At 45.1% G+C, this 18,354-nt stretch overlaps 1 protein-coding gene across 1 annotated transcript in view; it reads right to left on the bottom strand.

Moving 5' to 3' along the window:
- Positions 1 to 18,354, bottom strand: part of sbf2 (SET binding factor 2) — a 63,567-nt gene that overhangs the window by 4,938 nt on the left and 40,275 nt on the right. The window contains exons 18-34 of the mRNA XM_068742031.1: positions 14,255 to 14,422; positions 13,212 to 13,483; positions 12,121 to 12,293; positions 11,884 to 11,957; positions 10,057 to 10,252; positions 9,471 to 9,598; positions 8,679 to 8,854; positions 8,435 to 8,568; positions 8,163 to 8,364; positions 7,877 to 8,073; positions 7,189 to 7,329; positions 5,886 to 5,969; positions 4,443 to 4,517; positions 3,420 to 3,598; positions 1,968 to 2,144; positions 1,535 to 1,636; positions 105 to 290 (exon numbers count right to left, since the gene is read on the bottom strand). Coding sequence (XP_068598132.1) covers positions 105 to 290; positions 1,535 to 1,636; positions 1,968 to 2,144; positions 3,420 to 3,598; positions 4,443 to 4,517; positions 5,886 to 5,969; positions 7,189 to 7,329; positions 7,877 to 8,073; positions 8,163 to 8,364; positions 8,435 to 8,568; positions 8,679 to 8,854; positions 9,471 to 9,598; positions 10,057 to 10,252; positions 11,884 to 11,957; positions 12,121 to 12,293; positions 13,212 to 13,483; positions 14,255 to 14,422 — 2,664 coding nt within the window. The remainder of the gene's footprint in view (positions 1 to 104; positions 291 to 1,534; positions 1,637 to 1,967; positions 2,145 to 3,419; positions 3,599 to 4,442; positions 4,518 to 5,885; positions 5,970 to 7,188; positions 7,330 to 7,876; positions 8,074 to 8,162; positions 8,365 to 8,434; positions 8,569 to 8,678; positions 8,855 to 9,470; positions 9,599 to 10,056; positions 10,253 to 11,883; positions 11,958 to 12,120; positions 12,294 to 13,211; positions 13,484 to 14,254; positions 14,423 to 18,354) is intronic.

Here is an 18,354-nt window from a genome sequence, read left to right on the forward strand (position 1 = left end):
GCACTAGTGGCAAAGAGGGTCAAATAACTCTCACACTCGGCATGTCTTTATGGTTTGAACCGGTATGCCTTGCACACGTTACCACTCACGACTTAAAATCTTACCTGGTGCACACAGTCCAGGAACTGCAGGAAGACAGGCGTGAAGCCGCTGCCTTGGGCGCTGGGACTCAGGTTACTGCGCTGGCTGAACTTATGGCCAAAGGACAGCCACTCTTTCTCAAGCAGTACCTGAAAACCCTCCACAGTCCGGTAGAAAGGGTCGCTCAGCAGCTGCACCAAAGACATCACCTGCAGAGAGAGAAGAGAGCGAGAGGAGACAAAGGAATAAGGACTCGACCAACAATCTCACATCCTCAGAGCACTCAGCTACCTAACTTAAATCTGCGTTACGAAGTCTCGTTTTCCTCCTTTCACAACGATTAATGATGCATGCCACAAATTAAACCTGGAATAATTTGTGTCATTTTTTGTGTCATGGCGGTTAAATGACAAAAAGGGTCTTAAATGTCACTACAAGTATATCTACACATAATTACTTTAAACTGATATACTGACGCAGTTTTTGTAAGAACGCATTCAATCAGATGCCACTGAGCCCTGCCGAATGGAATGCCTCGTCCAACGTTACTGAAAGAGGAAGAGTCTGGCAGCCGCTCCACTACCGCCGAGGAGGATTTATCTCATGCATGACTTTGATTCCAAACACGTTTTCTTTTTGCTTTGCATCCTTTCCAAACCGGAACAACCCAATCTGACGATGATCCATCTCCTGACAGCACAACGTCCGCTGTTGTCAATTGTATTTATATAAAATGGTAGTCTTCAGCAAACTGTAATTCACGCTGCAAAATGCCAGTTGAGAACTGCTTGTCAACACAGGGTGTGCTTGGCTTGTTTTCCCTGCCCGTGTCTCCTCCAACACTCGGACTTGGTTGGAATGAGCGAGACAAACTGTTCAAAAGATTGCAAACGCAGTGAAGCAAACGTCTCTGACTATTACCAGCAGACTGGGGTGTGGATTCAAGAAGCAAGATGCGAAAGAGGAGACTGGAGGCAGGGACTGATAATGTGAACAAGAATTAGAATATATAGATAAGATAGCAAAGAGAGAATGCCATCCTGCCCAGCGGTGAAGATAAAGGCAGAACAGGCGCGTCAGATTTATTATTGCCATATGGTCCGTTCAGAAAAACAGTCTCCTGCACGCCCTTGGAGAACTCCAAGGTTACCAATAATACCTTGAAAATGTGTGTCCAAGAAGACAGATGCCTCCACTACTAGAAAAAAACCCCAGCGCGGACGGGGAGGGACCAGAACCTCAGCCAAACAAGGGAGTGGAAAATTCCCTTCAGTTTAAGAGAAAGTATCTCAATCAGTATACGGTAACTATGATGGAGGGTGGAAGAACAGCTCTATTAAGGGTTCATCCATCCCTCCATCCATCCCTCCATCCCTCCTTCCCTTATCCGGGGCCGGATGCTCATGCTGTGATGATGCTGCCTTTAATGGGTCTTCGGGTAGATTTTTCTCACTTGTGCAGTGATGTCCCAGCCGTCCTCCAGGCTGAGGAGAACAGACGAGCCACTATCCAGGAGCTCCACCAGAATCAGCGCCAACTGCAGGATCTTGTGAAGCTGTGGGTGATCAACACACGTGCATACTGACAGAGGCCCAATTAATCTTCTCTAAACACACGTCGTCATGTTAAGTCTACTGGTAAAGGACTTGCTGACCGCTGCTTCTCACCAATAAAGGGTTTCTCAGAGACACTGTTTGATGGCGTTCAATGTTCAGATAGAGCCTAATAAAATAATCCTGTCAGTGTGATTCTATTTTCTTTTGACAAAAATGGATTTTAGTCATTATAGGAATCTCATAAAAGGCTGTGCCATTTTTAAAAGGTTGTTAGAATCCGAGACAAAGATCCGTCCAGAATAAAACGGTGTTGGGTGTGCGTTTGGTCACCTGCAGGATCCATTCAGACTCCTCCAGCGCTTTGAGGAAGGAGTCCTCCGAGTCAGAGGAGGCGGCACTTGGAGCGCAGGCTCGCAGCAGCTTTTTAAAAGAGGCTTTCACCTGCCGAGTGTCCGTGAAGTCCACCGGCACCAGCTCGCAGTTAAAGGAGGAGTCCACCCTGAGGCCCTGCCGACAGACACTTTGACTCATTTACTTTCATTGTGAGCACAATGAGACAATATTGTGAACATAAGAACTTAAGCTATTGTGTAATTATTGATGTGTCTCTGCATTTGGTTTGTGGCCTAAAATAGAAGGAAATCGTTTTTAGAATGCCTTCCAGATTAATGTTTCAACATCCCATAATCTTGTACCAAACAGACCTCGGTCAGAAGACGCGTATTAGACATCCAGCTATGATGTCACCGTGGCGCGCTCCGTCTTCATCGATCATCAGCTGAACGGTGCAGTTGTTGGGCGAGTTTAAATCTGCATTCATCACGCTGTCCTCGGAATTTAAGGCACGTCTGACAGTTAAAATTTGTTATTGGACGTTGGAGTGGATCAATTGTTTTTTTGTTGGAGTTAAAACAAGTTAACTTAAGAACTTTATACTTCCTCTTTGTTGTATTATTTATAAAAACTGATGCTGTATATTCATTTAAATCATTATAAACTTATTCCACAGTCAATACATGTGAGAGTTTTCAGTACACAGTAACGCTGTCACTGTGGCCGTGACCGGTGCATCACCATAACGCTGAAGTCTCGAGCATCAAAACAGATTTTATTCTTTACAGAATTAGCTGCAATGTCTTTACAAACTAATCCCAAATGACCATTCCTTGCTTTTAATTAGCCCGCCCCTATAAAAAGACAGGAGATGAGGAAAACAGCACAATGCTCTGGTGGTGACAGTGTGGTCGGGGCTGCACCATTGGCGTTACCCAGATGCAGTTCTGATGTTCTGGAGGAAGCCATGACCGAGAAGCTATTTAAAAGCTGTGCGGTTGGGTGAGTAACGGAGTGTGATGGTGTGAAAATCCTCCACACACTCAGAAGCAACTGAGGGCAGCTCAGAGTGAAGAGTGGGCCGCCCTCCAACATCATTTGGCATTTGTGCCTGGTCATGAGGAAGAGGATTACCGTCGGAGGATTCCTGCCCATCAATGCTGATGGGCAGAAGGTATTTGACGATTGTGTAAAAATGTTCTGCAGTTGTGTCACAGGAGAAACGTACCATATCGGTTTTTGTCGTTGACTAAGATAATCAATAAAGTAAATTAGCTACAAAACAGTAACTGCTATTTGGACTCCATTATGGATTATATATTATATCATTTATAAACATGTTACAAACAGGACATTTATATCTGTGTAGGAATTCGAACAGGATTCTAATAGAGCATCAATTAGTTTGATTTTCCGTCCCACAGAAAGCAGCTTTCGTTTCTTTCTCACCCTTAAATGTGACTTTTCTCCAAAGATGTAGAGGGCAGCTTGTTGCTTCAGGAGCTGAGCCTGCAGGCTGTTGCTGCCTGCAGGGGGCGCCAGATTCTTCCCTGCTAGTCTGGCACCCACGTCTGTTGTCGGAGGGTGATGGCCGAGTTTGCTGCTGGAGCGCAGGCTGGCCCACATGCCTGCAGACACACAGACACACACACACACACAGTCAAACCGAATAAAACTGAACGATGAACAGCACCAGACTTGTAGGCTCGCTTTACATGCACAGCGGTGCAACAGGGGCGATGGAAAGACCTCCATTCGTTCATTAACGAAGCGGCGACCTCTGCTAATTGGATGTGTCGCGATATTAGAAGCAGAAGTCGTCGAAGTATCTCAGGAAATCAAGAAGTCTAGAAGCAGTTTCCCTAAAAAAAACAGCATGCAATGTCTTCCAGACGGCATTAATCAATAATCACTATCAGGAAGGAAATGATTTCACAGTTATTTCTGTGTGTGTGATTCTCTGCTCAGCTTGTACAACCAATGGCAATTATACAGCACATGCACATAACATGCTTCAAGCATTTTACATTCAACTCAGACATGTATACTGTAACCCACACAATACTTTAAACTTTGATCAATTTCATTCGATAATTCACATTTACAGAATAAATGAACCGCATTCATTTTACTACAGGATATGGCGCAACATCTCGTGAAATTCACTGCTTTGACTGCCATGAAAAACAGATTCCTTTCCTGTCCTGTCCTATCTGGATCTCCAGAGATCAGCCTGCCCTGCCAAGCTCACACATTAACGACGGAAGAGGCCACATTAGCGCAGCCACTTTTGATTTGTGAAAAACCATAGGTCCCAGAGAGAAGCAAACACAGTCAGTGATGATTAGTATGTCCGGCAGGGGCTTGCAGCCGGCGCAGAGCGGTGTGCAATCTGGTTAGGAACAGGTTAGCGAGGAAAAGGATGGAGCGCTCTGAAAGGACTGTCAGGGGACAGAGACAGTTCGACTTTACCTTGTTGGTTGAGTCTCTCCTTACTGGCAGGTTTTTGGTTTGAGTGAGTGAATAGTTTATCCCTGTACTCAAGCACTGGTTTGTATGGGAGGAGGAGGGGGGGGGGGGGGGGGGGGGACAGAAGCATGGGAAAAAAATCATGATAAGGACATCACCACCTACCTAACTAACCATTTCAGACCACAGAAATATTCCTGCAGGTGGTCCGCTTAGGAGAAGGAATGAAAAATGACTATTTTAAATGAACAAAGAATGACCGTCACAGCATGCATGGACGTGTTTGTCTGCTGTTGGCATTGATGAAAGGAAGAGCCTCATTCACACAATCTTTATGGCATTTCTTCAGGTGCGGATGTGATGCATTCAATATTCATTCATGTCGTTGTTAAACAGGTAGACAGGAGTAGAGGCGCGGCTTGGAGCTGGAGACCCGGCTCACAGTTATCAGATCAGCACTAGAACTATACTCCTTATTGTATTCCATGAGTGGAAATCAATGCTTTGTCTTTCTGCTGAAGTCTTTGAACAGCTCATCTCTTCTCTGCCGACGACCTCCAAGCTAAAAAAAACAAAACCCCAAACACAACCAGACGTTCCACAATTCTGTACGTCTTTGATGGAGTTGAAGCGCTGCAAAAAACGAATGTTTTAAAATCAAGATCCAGACGATCATGTACTCTCTGACCATACTCTGATTCATTACAGATCTTCATTTGCACTTGTTTCTGAGGTCATCTGGCTTCAAGTTCAACTCGTGGTTCCAAGGGGGGTGAAGAATGTGTGTGATAATCCTGCACTCTAAACCACTGGACTGTGTTGCAGTAGTGTGGAGAACACATGGAGAATTAACTCTCCAAATAGCCCAAATAACCCAAATAACAATTCTTTGGAGATGCAATCAGTTTAAGAAATGGTCTCACCTTCGACCTCCATCTGAAACAGTGACTAAGACCTCAGACATGCACAAACACCAAACACGAAGTCTGACAAAGCACAAACACCCAGTTCTGCTCCTTCCACATTCCAGTTTAATCAGTCACAACTTAACAGCACAATAAGTTCACAATTAGTGAATTTACAGTAATGCTCACTATAAAAAACACCCACAGGTCACAAAACAGGCCCGTGGATGTTTTTCATCGCTTCACGAAAGCAGATGTAAGATAAAGTGCGCACTGCGCACGAGGACACCTTCAGGCTACACGCACCCTCACATGGGCAAACGGCATGCGAGGATGTGTGTGAGTGTGTGTGTGTGTGTGTGTGTGTGTGTGGTACGACGCAAAATCTGTTCACCTTGTACATGCAGTGCTGTCGCTTGACTTATATTTGTATTGTCTCCGTGGCGATATTCAGTTGTATTTAATGAGCTACCAGATGACAGCTCCGGGGTTTCAAGCAGGCAGACACACGAGTCGAGGAGGAAACGAGGACAACACTCACCTCCTCGGGTAAAACTGTTTGAGAATGGGATGTCTAAATGGACCGGCGCCATCTTTGGTATCCTGGATGTCCTTTTGTCACTGCCTGAACCAACAAACAGATCACAGGCTCAGTGAGGGTACCTTCCATCCATCCTTCCATCCATCCATCCCTCTTCTGCTTTGCAGGTCACGGGAATTGCTGGAGCCTATCCCAGCTTGCTATGGGCGAGAGGCGGGGTACACCCCGAATGCGTCGCCAGCGCAGCGCCACACAGAGATGGACAACCATTCACAACTACGGACAATTTCAATTTACTTCAATCGGATGTTTTTGGAGGTGGGAGGAAACCGGAGAAAACCCAGGCAGGCACGAGGAGGAGGCACAAAACCGGTACCTCCTTGCTGTGAGGTGACAGCGCTAACCACTACGCACTCTGTACAGCCAGGAGAAACGTACTGAAACAGTAGCTAGGCCTTTAAAACTCATTACAGTACTGCAGAATTGACTGAACACAGTTAATTAGGAGCCGGTGAAGTACTTAGAAACATCTTTATGTGACTCAGCTTTAGTTAAGAACAAATGTTTGATATCCAGGATGCAGACAGTGAAGTCAGAGGAGATGGATGAGCCAGCCAGCGACCCCGGGTTGTTTCGTGATTCGGACATAACCTTTCATTGTACACGTTTCCTTCCAAATTTTAACAAATATAAATACGGTGTTTAACCAACTAAGTGCTTCTGTTGCTTTCTTTCTTTTTTTTTTGTCTCTCTGACATCCACACACAAAGAAAAAATAACTGCTGATCAGGGCAAACACATACGGGAAGAGGAGCTGTAGCCTGAAGACTGGAAAAAAACAAGAACCGGAGGGGACAGAAATAATTATCAGGAACACAAAGCTACAGTGTTTGCCTTTATCAGTAGAAATAAACTCCATGTGGCCTCTTGTCCTTTGCAAAGTCTTTCCCACGGTGGAGCACAAAAGCAAATCCTGATCAGGTCAGAGCCTAGAGTTAAGCTCGCAGGCACGGCTTACGGTTAACGGTTATGGTAACGCTGTGTTGCTGCATTCTGCTGCATTCAACAGTTCTGGACAAATAAGCACCATAAAAAACAGACCCCCCCGAGAGCACTGTGAATGCTGAACGAAATATAAAAGGAAAACAGACCTCATCATTAATTCATTCATATTTTTGGAAGGAAAATTGATTTGTGTCAAAGCAAAAAAAGGTTTTACGTTCATGTAAATTAGACCAGAAGCAGAGACAATGATGGTGTGAAATATGGCAAAGTGGACATTTTGACCCAAGCTGCTGTTCACCTGGTGAGAGGCCTATAATGGAGCGGTTGGACAGGGTGCTGTTTCCATTCATCTTGAAAAAGATGGGGACGGAGTTGAGGATGGCTTGCAGGTACTTCTCTTGTTCGAGGCTACTGGATGACTCCGAGGAGGAGGCAGGAGCTAAAGGCAAAGCATCAGTGAATAAGTATTAATAGCAACATAGCTTAAACTTCAATGCTACAAAGCATCAAGCTGGTATCCTTTTGCTTTCTCTCTGTAATTCCAGAGTTGTTTAGAAAAGAGCCCCAGTAAACATTCAACTGGACTAGGCCTTGCAGATCTGATCCTAAACCCCTCCTGAGATCGGAGTAGCAAGGTCAGGCTACTCAAGGTCAAGGCACCACTTATGGAGCCGGGAAGCAACGTTCCCTCCTTGACAGCAGGGGCCTCTGTGGTCTCTGCCAGACAGGAAACGATGCTTTCACTCTGAGGGGGCTATGTGGATGCAATGCTACATCCCGTCGCCTACGTTAGCCTATGTGGCATTCCTGACATCAATATTCCATCTGGATATCACAAGGCCAGGCACGGTGAAAATCATCCGCCGTCTCTGACCGTCATCCAGGATGCACCGGGCTGCAGGCACATTCAAAACTCTTCCTCAAGTTCAGTCTTCTTCTAGTCGCGCATCTAAAATGAAAACTACACACTGATGTGATCTGCGCACCTGTCGAGGAAGGGTTCTGGGACTTAAACAGTCCCACCACACTCTTGCCGTGGAAGCCTCCTGAGCGGAGCAGCACGGCTTTAGTGCGAGGATGCTTCCAGCACACGACAGGCAGGCGGTTGTGTCTGTAGCAGCGGGCCACTTTGTGTAAGCTGCTGTCCTGGACTGCCTGAGGGACCACCAGCAGCCCCGGGTAACTGATGGAGAGAGAGAGAGAGAATGGATTCATCGACTCATCCCGTCTGCAGAAAGACGGGGTCCAGAAAGTGAACCCTGAGGTGTTCACCTGCGGCAGAGGGAGTAGAGCCTGTTCACGGCGGTGACCCTGAACTGCTCGCTTGACTTGGATCGAGATGAGCTGGCGGTGATGGTGCCCAGGCCCAGACGCTGGTAGTCACGGAAGCAGGACTGCTCCACCAGCTGCTCCATGGTGGACTTTTCTGAGGCCCGCAACGTGCTGGTAGGCGGTGGCTCGCCGTCATCCGATACTGAAATGCACAGGTTAAGCTGAACTGAGCTGTTCTTAACGGTTGTTAGTTCTCCGTCCATTTCTCTCACTTGAAATGTCATCATCCTCGTGCCAGGTCATTCTGCTGCCTCTGTCATTCTTCTTCAGAGTGCTCTGGCTGCCACGGCCCATGGTGATCTTTCCAGCCATCTTTGCTCCCTTGACAATGGTTTTGGAGAGTGTTCTGTGAGATGTGCAACGCAAAATGATTACGGAGAGTATTCTCAGCATAAAATGGGAAGAGGTGTTTCAGATCAGAAACAGGTCGCTACTGTGACCTGCTACAACGCAAACCTGAAGCCAGTGTTCCTTTCCTTTTGCTTAGGGAGGACGAGCTGAGGTGCCGTTTGTCCTGCTGCAAAAGCAAAGGCGCTGAAGATGGACTGTGGGTAGCGGATCCTCTGGAGGTGCTTTCTGAAGAGCTCCACCATCTCTGTGCTCACCTCCTCATCGAAAGCCACCTTTATCAACTGGATAAACAACAGTGGAGATAATCGTTTCGCAACGCAACGCAAAGGTTCAGAAACATCAGACATTTACACTGGGCTGTATTCCAGGCACAATATATTAACCAACGGGATGTTTAATGCTGTTAAGATTCCTCTAATTTAACCCAAACCTTTCTAAAATCTGGCAAATTTGCAACTTCCATATGTTGACGACAGAAAAAACACACATATTCCAGCGAGGAAACATCACAGTACTCTGGAGTTACCCAAGTGGTTTTCACTCCAGCAACATAATATGCATAATTGCAGCAGTATGCCGTAAGAATAAAAACACATGCGTGGCTGAAAATATCATCTGTTATTGCTCCTTGGAAGCAATAATATTATGAAACAGACTGTAGTTTTCCTTACTGAACATTCCAAGTGTTACTGCCTGATAGTTTTGCTGCTTTTAAATCCCCTGCAGATCCAGAGAATCAATGATTTTTTTTAATTATTATTACAATAATATTTTACAAATAAAGTATGTGCATTTTTTTCATCTGATTGAAATCAACAACACGCTTAATTGAGTTGGCCCATCCACTTAACATATTGTGTCCAAACTGTCCAAACCTGGTCTGGTCTCAGTGCTTACCTGACAAGATGCAGAGCGGAGCTGCAAGCCTTCCTGCATGTTCTGCTGCAGCTGGTTCTGGATGCTGATCTTCTTCTCTTTGGTCAGGGTGGACACTGGGAAGGCTCTGATCACTGCCTGCTCCCCAACTGGACACATTAGGGATTAGCTTTTTATTACTGAGTTTACCATTTGGTAGCTCTGGGAAAGTAGAGGTGAAAGGACAAGGAGGAGGACAGAGATGGGCAACCTGTTCTGACTCTGTTCACGCTATGCCTTAACCTTAAGGGTCATGTCATCTTGGTCATGTTAACTTTAAGATGAGAACAAAAGTGATATTTGTTGAATGATGTAACAATTAAAATGTGCTGCTGTCCAAGGAACAAAAAGTTAAAAGCATAACTATTATACACAATATTAGTGACGCTTGGGCGTCATCGGTTGGATGGGCATGGCGTTCGGAGAGAGCTGGAGCTGTGGCTCGGTCTCCGTCTCGTTGATTTCCGTCAACATCGATACGGTGAAGAAAAGAGTCGTTCAAGTAGAAAGCCAAACATTACGCTCGGTCGGTGCCAAATTTCCATTCCACGCACAGTTCAGGACTTACCCAGTGGATCATGGGGGATTCCTTTAAAGATGATACGGTATGTGGTGAGAAAAAGGGCGCCCTCTGCTGGCAGGATGTGTGGGCCCCCCAGGAGACCCCCAGTGGCCTCCTCTCTGCCATCAGGGTCAAGAACCACTCGCAACCCCTCAGAAACCATCTCCTCTCCAGGAAGAAGGGCTGGACGCAGAATTTTAGGCTAAGGGGGAAAAAAAAACAAATAAAAACAAACTTCACCCCGAGGCAGACACACACACACACACACACACACACACACAAACACTGCACCCATCTACAAACACGTCCGAGCGCTCGATCAGGACTGAGCTTTCAACGAAGGTCTCAAAAAAAGATGTTGTGTCAATTCATCGAAATGGTTTTTCAAGAAGGCATGAAATCAATGCATCCTCGTCATTTCAAATCACAGCACCGCAAGACCTCTATGGCACATATTTTATCTTCTCATGCATGTTAGCACATCTTAAAAAAACACACAAAGCGTCTAGTAAAATTAAAAAAATAGCTCGTTAAAAAAACACAAATTCTGTAGCGATAAATCTCAATCCTCCAAGCAAAAAACTAAATATTGATCTGAATAACAAATGTATTTTTAAATTGTAATTGACTGGACTCATGCATATTTGGTTTCCACCTAAAGTTTTTGCATTTTAAACACAAACTGCAACTAACAAAAGGCAGTTTTAGCCGAACAATAAGGATTAATAACTCAATTTCTATCAGCTGCTTTTCCAATAGGGAAGGAGGTCAAGTGCAACTTTGCTCCTAAAACACACACAGGTGAGAAAACAAAATAACAGCAGACACATTCAAGACATTCAAGGTTGTTCAGAATGCTGTGACTCACTTTAAACACTTTATGATTAAAACTGTGTGTTAGTAGAGATAAAGTGAGCACGAACCAAGTCCCAAAAACAACCATAAAAGCAAAGTCTTCCGCTAAATGAACTCTCATCCGTGGAGTTCATGCCCTGTTTTTTGGCTTCCAAAGCCAGCAGAGAAACACTAAGTGTTTGTTCCACTGGCACAAATATGATGGGTGGGGACATCAGATCATTCACAGCATTTACCATCAAGTCCATCGGCAACCTGGAGGTGGAATCTGGTCGGGAGATAATAAGAAGTTCTTGAATCCATTCTTGCAGAGACGGGGAGAACGGGGAGATTCACGCTCTGTGCCTCCTCTCTGCTCTGATCACGGCTTTTCACTTGAGCTGCTCTCGTCATTTTCATTCTAATTGTTACTGCTGCCATTACAACAACTACTCTCACTTTTTAGTCAGTTTTTCAGCACGCTGCTTTAAGCTAGCAGGTTGGAAGCGTCACTAATAAGTCAGACGTTAGACACAAAGTACAGCAAGCAGTCCCCGAGTGCTCACCGCGCTCTGCAGGTTGGTCCCAGGGCTGTGCTGGAATGGTGTTAGTCTGTGTGTATGAGTGCACGTAAAACAATCAGTGCAAGAGGAAGTAAAAGAACAAATGGTACATTTGAAAAGCCTGATGATGATGATTTCATTTGACATTTGAGGAGATCCTGCAAACCAGATGAATCCAAACAAGTGAATATAATGAAGTGCCGGGACATTTGAGGTGTCGCGTTTTAAATGTAATGATAATGTCGCTTTAAAGCTGGAACTGTTGCACAAACGTCTTATTTTAATACAATCTCTAATTTGTTTTTAGGACCTTTTAAGACAAAATTATATCTAATTTATGTTGCAGTACAGGACCATGTGGTTGTGGTACATATATCTGACGTCCACACACACACACACACACACACACACACACACACACACGTGTAACGCTCACCTTTTGAATGGGAGGTAACCTCCTGCTCTCCCTGTGAACTGCCTCTAGAGCCTCCATCTGCATAGCTACGATGCCTATGGGTTACAAGTTGGGGGCAGTTAGCACATGTGTGTCCACTCATCCTCACAACCACCGTGTGTTTACAGGCTTTAAGGATCCTTTAACGCGCCAGGAGGAAATCAGTACAGAAGCCATTGTGATTGTTGGCCTGAAAACACATGACAGAGGACGCTGTACCTGGGATCATGCTGTGCAGGCTCTTGATGTGCTCCTGGGTTACTCCGCTCTCCGTGCAAACCTTGTCGATGAAACGGGCAACAAACCTGACCACAGAGTTTGCCACGTCGCTGTTCTCAGAGTCCTCAAAGCCACTCTCTGTGTCGAAGCTCTCTGCAACGCTGCCGGCAATGCTGTGAGACAAACATGATGACAGAATGAGAAGGAGAGCGTCACCGTGTCTCGATGGAGAGCTGCTGTCTTTGAGAATGCATGATGATGAAGAGGAGGGAACGTGAGGAATGAGGCCAAGCTTGGCATCAATTGCTCAGACTTTACTAGCCACAACAAATGTTTCAGATGAGACGGTGATGCAACCGTCCCTTCAGGTTCAGGAAAGAGACACTGGTGAGATTCAAATGTGGTTTGCAAGATGCAAACAAGTCAAAAACGAAAATGAGAGAAAATTTCCAAATAAAGAAAATTCTTGGCTGCAGCATTACTAGAGAAGAAAATAGCAACAGACATCGTGTTCTTGCAAATATTTGGGAATTGAATGTAATATTTGTTCCAGTTTAAAAAAGCCAAATCATTGTTTATGATAAGAATTTAAATATTGCCTTGGTGACTTTCCATGAGAAATGACATACATTGGCAAACCTCCCAGATTGATTCCACTCTACATATTGTTGAGCACAGGAAGTCTTATCCACTGCCATTTCATTTGGTGCAGTTGAGAACAGAGTAGCTCCACTAAAGACAACGCAAGGGCATTAAACGTCCAAAAGAAAAGAAATTGAGGCTCATTCTGTGTTGTGCAGCGACAATAGAAGCCCCGAGGATGAATGCAGGCAGGAAACAGGAGAGCTACTGTGTTACATGTGGCTAAATAGGAAGGCATAGTGCAGACGCCACATCCACCCACACACTTATCACTTCATGAAGAACGGTAGCTTTACTCCAAAATCACAAAACCTTAGCTTAAGCTTTGAGAGCTGATCGGTTTGCCTTACAAATACAAAACAAGCCAGGAGTATATCCAAACTTTTTTTGTTTTGATCCAAGTGAATTAATGTTGAAATCAACACTTAAACGCATCGTTCTCTCCTGACCTGTTTGTGACGATGCTGTTGCTGCCGCTCTCCCAGTCAGTGACTGGGGCACTGCGGAGCAGCTTGAGCTTGCTGGTGTCCAGAGGAACCAGCAGGTAAACCATGAGGCTGGCGTAATGGATGGCCTGACTGAACACCGTGCTCTCCTCATTCTTCACCAGCTCCTGCTGCTTCTCCTTGCTCAGGCTGGGCCATGAACGCAGCTGCTCTGCTGCCAGGTCCATGGCCGTCTGCTCCTCAGTCCTGGCAGCTGGAGCCGTGGGGCCCGGATCCTGAGGAAGTCACAGCAAACAGCTGGAGTTTTTTTTGACCCCTTAAATCACAATAGTATATGGTCATACTGCTCGCCACGGGATTTGAGCTGCAGAGCGGAAATCGCCTCAATGATGATGGACAAAAAAAAACCCCCAGAATTAAAATCAACACAAAAAACAAACGTCTGTGTCCATCAACAACTATATCTTTAACAATTTCCATATGAATCCATCCATCGTCTGCCATTTATCTGAAGCTGCATTCTTGCTTTGAGGCAAGGGCACATTATCCTGCTGAATGAGACCCCTTCCATCAGGGAATACCTTTTTCAGGAAGGGGTGCACATGGTTTGCAACAATGCCTAAGTAGGTGGTATGTGGAACATCCACATGGATGGCAGGACCTGAGGTTTCCCAGCAGGGCATTGCTCCAAAGCTTCACACTGCCTATGCCGGCTTGCTTCCGCCCCAAAGTGCATCCTGCCGCTATGTTTTTGCCCAGGAACGTGATGCACACACATGACGCGATGCACCTCGACTGGTCTGCAGCTCCGCAGCCCCAAACACAGTAAACTGTGATGCATTCAGTGTCATTCACCTGTCCTTGGTCATGCTAGGACTGATTGGTGCAAAAACACTCAGAGTTTCTACGGTACCATCTTTAAGATATTCACTTCGCTAACATGAGAGACAAAGAATGGCAGCAATTAAAAAGCAGAACAATTGGAACTCGAGCATGTGACCTGGTTTAAACAGAATTCTTACACATTTACTCAGGTTTGATCTTACTTTTAGCCTCAAAGTGAAGCCTTTGTCCTCCGGGGAGTTAAGATAAAGGGCTCGGATCTGGCCCTGGACCTCGCTGTAGAAAGTGGCTTCCCAGAACTGCTGGCTGGTCCAAACGGGATGGTCCTGAATGCAGGTGTAGGCAAACTGGTTCACGCCGGGAGCCAATTTCTGCAAAACGAAAACATGGTTCCTTCAGTCACGACAATGCACAGACACAACGCTGCGTTTGTAAAGTCTATTTTCTAGTTAATAGTTTATCAGATATGAGATAAATACAACAGGGAAAATCGACATTTAAAAAAAACCCAGTTGTTTGCATTCCTATTTCTCTGGCTGTCTGCTTGCGTTATAGCTCCAGACTAGACCTGATGGTTACGCTTTACTCCCTCATATTGTCTTTTAACACTTCTCAGAACACTATTTTTCTGAACCGCAGTGGTTTATCCAAAGTAAATTAAAAACACAAACTCAGCCCGTACAACAATAAATACCAAAAGGTTCCTGGAATTCCAAATATGGTACCGTCTCCTTTCTCATTGGATACTCGAGGTCCAATTACATGATTTGAGCTGTAGGAAGTACGAAGTGGGGAAAACAAGAACCAGTCGGCTGTGGGACTTGAAGCGAGATCAATCGTTCTTTATGATTCTGAACTTTTAAACAAACAGCACTAATGCAGCGACAGACGTCCTCGCGTCCTTTCTGGGCTGTCAAACATTGTTGTTGGTTTCAGTCGGGCTGAAGTACCCGCTGCTAAAGGCTTTATAATATCACAGGCCAATGCTGGATAACACAAGCGCCGGTAATTACACGCTGTCAATAGTGAGTAGCAACAGCATTCAGCAGACGGCCATCTCTCTGCAGAGCCCCACATCCTTCCATCGCTGTCTCCTGAGCCTGAGTGGCTTACATCATCGCCTCACAGTTCACCTTCCAGGGATCAGAACTGGAGGGGCTGCTTTATTTATAGCAGCTGGAACTGAAATATCTCTCAAACCAAAACAACGAGGCAGAAGTGAACCTGGAGGACATTGTTTTTTTACAGAAATGGACTGTATTTCTATCTTCACTGTGATTCAGACCTCTTGGTTTTCACTTTTACCTCATGCCTGATGATTTTATTATCATCAATAATGGCATGCAGGGATCAGAAATAGAAAAGCATTAATAAATAAGCTCCAGTTCCAAACTTACCACTGCATATGCATCGAGCCCGGGGTGCAATACAATCTCTCTCTAAAGTCATCATCATCATCCACCAAGAAATCAACTAAGATCTTGGACGATGACAAAGTCACTCTCAAAAAGGATAGATGGTTCTTACACAAGGATGTTGCGAAAGGTCCAGAACATATCGTGGAACAAACACTCCACTATTAAATCACTCTTATGGATCTCTCCCTCGTATCTCCACTACTATTAGACAGCGTCGTCTCACCCTTGCTGGCCATGTGACGATGCGGATAGATAGATAGAGATAGATGCATCGATAAGCTCCTGGACAGTTCTACTATGGGTTTTGAATGCAACGTTCATTCATTCCAGCAGTCATTCATTCATGATTGGTGCTGGTGGGCAGGAAGCAGTCTGTTCCCTCCGACGCAGGTTGGTAAAGTAGCATCACTGCTCTGTACGCAACCAAATCCGAGTCAACCCCGGATTTGGGATGTTCCCGTTCTGTTAAGATTGTTTTCTGGAATGTAAGTTTGTTTCAGGATTTGTATATGTGTTTTGTACTTCCCCGGCCACCGTAGTTCTGCCCTCTCCATTCCGGTATATCTGTATACAGACATGGAGAATATTCATCTGGGAGCACTTTACAAAAATGAATGAAAATGAATCTAAAAGAAATATATGCAAACACGCCATTCCTTAAATATTCTCACCATAAAGACTTGAAGAATGTTGCACTGCTTAAAAGCACACATTGACCGCACGCTTAAAAAACACAACAAATAATTCGGCTGTCTTTAAAGAAAACAACTTGGGATGCAGTAAACACCACTTAGCGAACTGCTAACATTAAATGCTAGGTGTCCTAGGGGAGCCTGCCAAACCAAGGTGCTTGTTGTCACCACTGACAGGCTGATGGACGTCTTTCTGCCTCAGTGGCCCTGCTGAGATGATTCTCTGGTGCTTTCTGACCTGGCACCCCATCGAGCGCCTGCAGCCAATTACTGCAGCGAGGGCTATTAAAATGCTGTTTACAAAAGAGCTAGTTGCACACAGGCTTTATTATATGCAGCCATTATTATAGGAAATAGACCCAATCATGATTTCTGTCTGAACCAAAGCAAGTAAACATGGCCAACCTCTATTTATTAATGGCTCTGGGAAGCCTGAGCTTGTGCGAGCGTTCCAGAACATAACATTAGTAGATTTTATTGCTGATGTCTGTTAATATTTTGTGGAAAGATAAACATAGGCCTTAACTCAAGTATGAACAATCAACAGATAAAATCTTCCCCACAATAACCGCTTTCAGTCATTGCAAGACTTTTTTTCCCGTCTTTATGATTTTATTGAAATGCTAAAGCCAAAACAGCTCAAACCCAAATTTCACCAGCTTAGAAACTAATGCAACTGATTTATTACAGAGTCAACTGACAAGACGTGGCACTTCGGCGGGCTTTGCTCCATTAGTCGGACCTTAATCACATCCCCTCTCCCCTTTAATCTGAGCCACTCTCCCTAGCTGAGATAATTCAGACAACTTTAGAATGACACTTATGGAATCTTGCTTGGATGAACCTTTGTCTATCCCAAAGTAGAGACGATTACACTAACTTTGCTATCATTGTCGGAAACTAGCACAATTCTGGGATTAGGCCAGACACACACTGGATGAAAAGACGCAAGCCTGCTTCTTTTGACAAGAAGCTTTGATACGACCAACCCTGGCCCTGCCGATCAACTTACAAACACATGGTTGTGTTTTAAAGATGGCGCTGGATGAAACATGGAGCGACAACATCAGACGTGAAGCCCTTTGGATAGCAGTGCACAACATCTCTGTCACTGCAGAGTGGTATGTGTTTGGCAGCAGATGTTGTGTGGGGGTGTGCGAGCTTGTATGGGGGGTCTGTACGAGACTCGCCTGCTAAGTGTGCACTCATCCTGGCCGTTCTTTTTTCGACTCGTCAGATATGTGCGGGTCACTTTGACCGAGGTCATCTCTTCCTAATATGATAGTACGTAAAGATTACAGAGACACCCACAAGACAGATGGGCAAGGAGGAGGACAGGGACGGAGAGGAGAAAATTGAGGAAAAGGGAGGAGGAAAGGAAGGTAGGAAATGAAGAAGGAGGGAGTGTATCGCTATCAGGCCCATCTGATTGTGTGACTAGTGGGGAGGAGGAAAGCAGGGTTGAGAAAGGGTGGAAAAACAAGAACATGACAAACAAGAAAATGCTGTGTACAGGTCAGGGGAATGGGCTGTCGGGAATTTGGATCTTGTTTTTGACTCAGGGACATGATCCCAAGTTTCACATTGAGATGGTCTTGTGTTTGGGCTCCAACATCAGCCGGACAGCAGCACAAAAGTTCTCCAAGAGGCTGAGAAATGGTGCATGCAGTCACTGAGGGGAGCGTGCATTGCAGTTCCAAAAAAAACCTTGATTTATTAAAAAGTCCTCTGTTGGACTGAATGCATAACGTGTCCACAATCCATCTCCTCATTATTATAATGCTGCAAGAGAATAAAGAGCAAAACTAAATGCATTCTGAAATCATGACTAACGGAGCTCAATTTGTTCGATGTATTTATAGCATTCAGTCAGTTAGAACAAACAGAATAAACATGTTGAAAGTCAGATGCATAAACACACTCATCACGGCATCCATAGGACATAACACTTTGTGGACATATGATGTACCAGTAACTCAAAGTCAGCATAAACACAGTAGGGTGAGACTCCGGGGTCACGCAGCACGTCACGCTGCTCGGACATAGTGGACAGCCGTTTGACAACTCAGCTGCCAAACCCCCCCATCGTAAATAAACTATGCCTGGAAGAATGCTAACGGTCAAGCAATCTTGTTGTGCAAGTCATCCAAAGTTGCATTTGGGTTTTTCAGTTCTCGTTGTTCCCGGACTGTG

Source organism: Brachionichthys hirsutus, chromosome 1, assembly GCF_040956055.1.
Source record: "Brachionichthys hirsutus isolate HB-005 chromosome 1, CSIRO-AGI_Bhir_v1, whole genome shotgun sequence".
Lineage (NCBI taxonomy): Eukaryota > Metazoa > Chordata > Actinopteri > Lophiiformes > Brachionichthyidae > Brachionichthys > Brachionichthys hirsutus.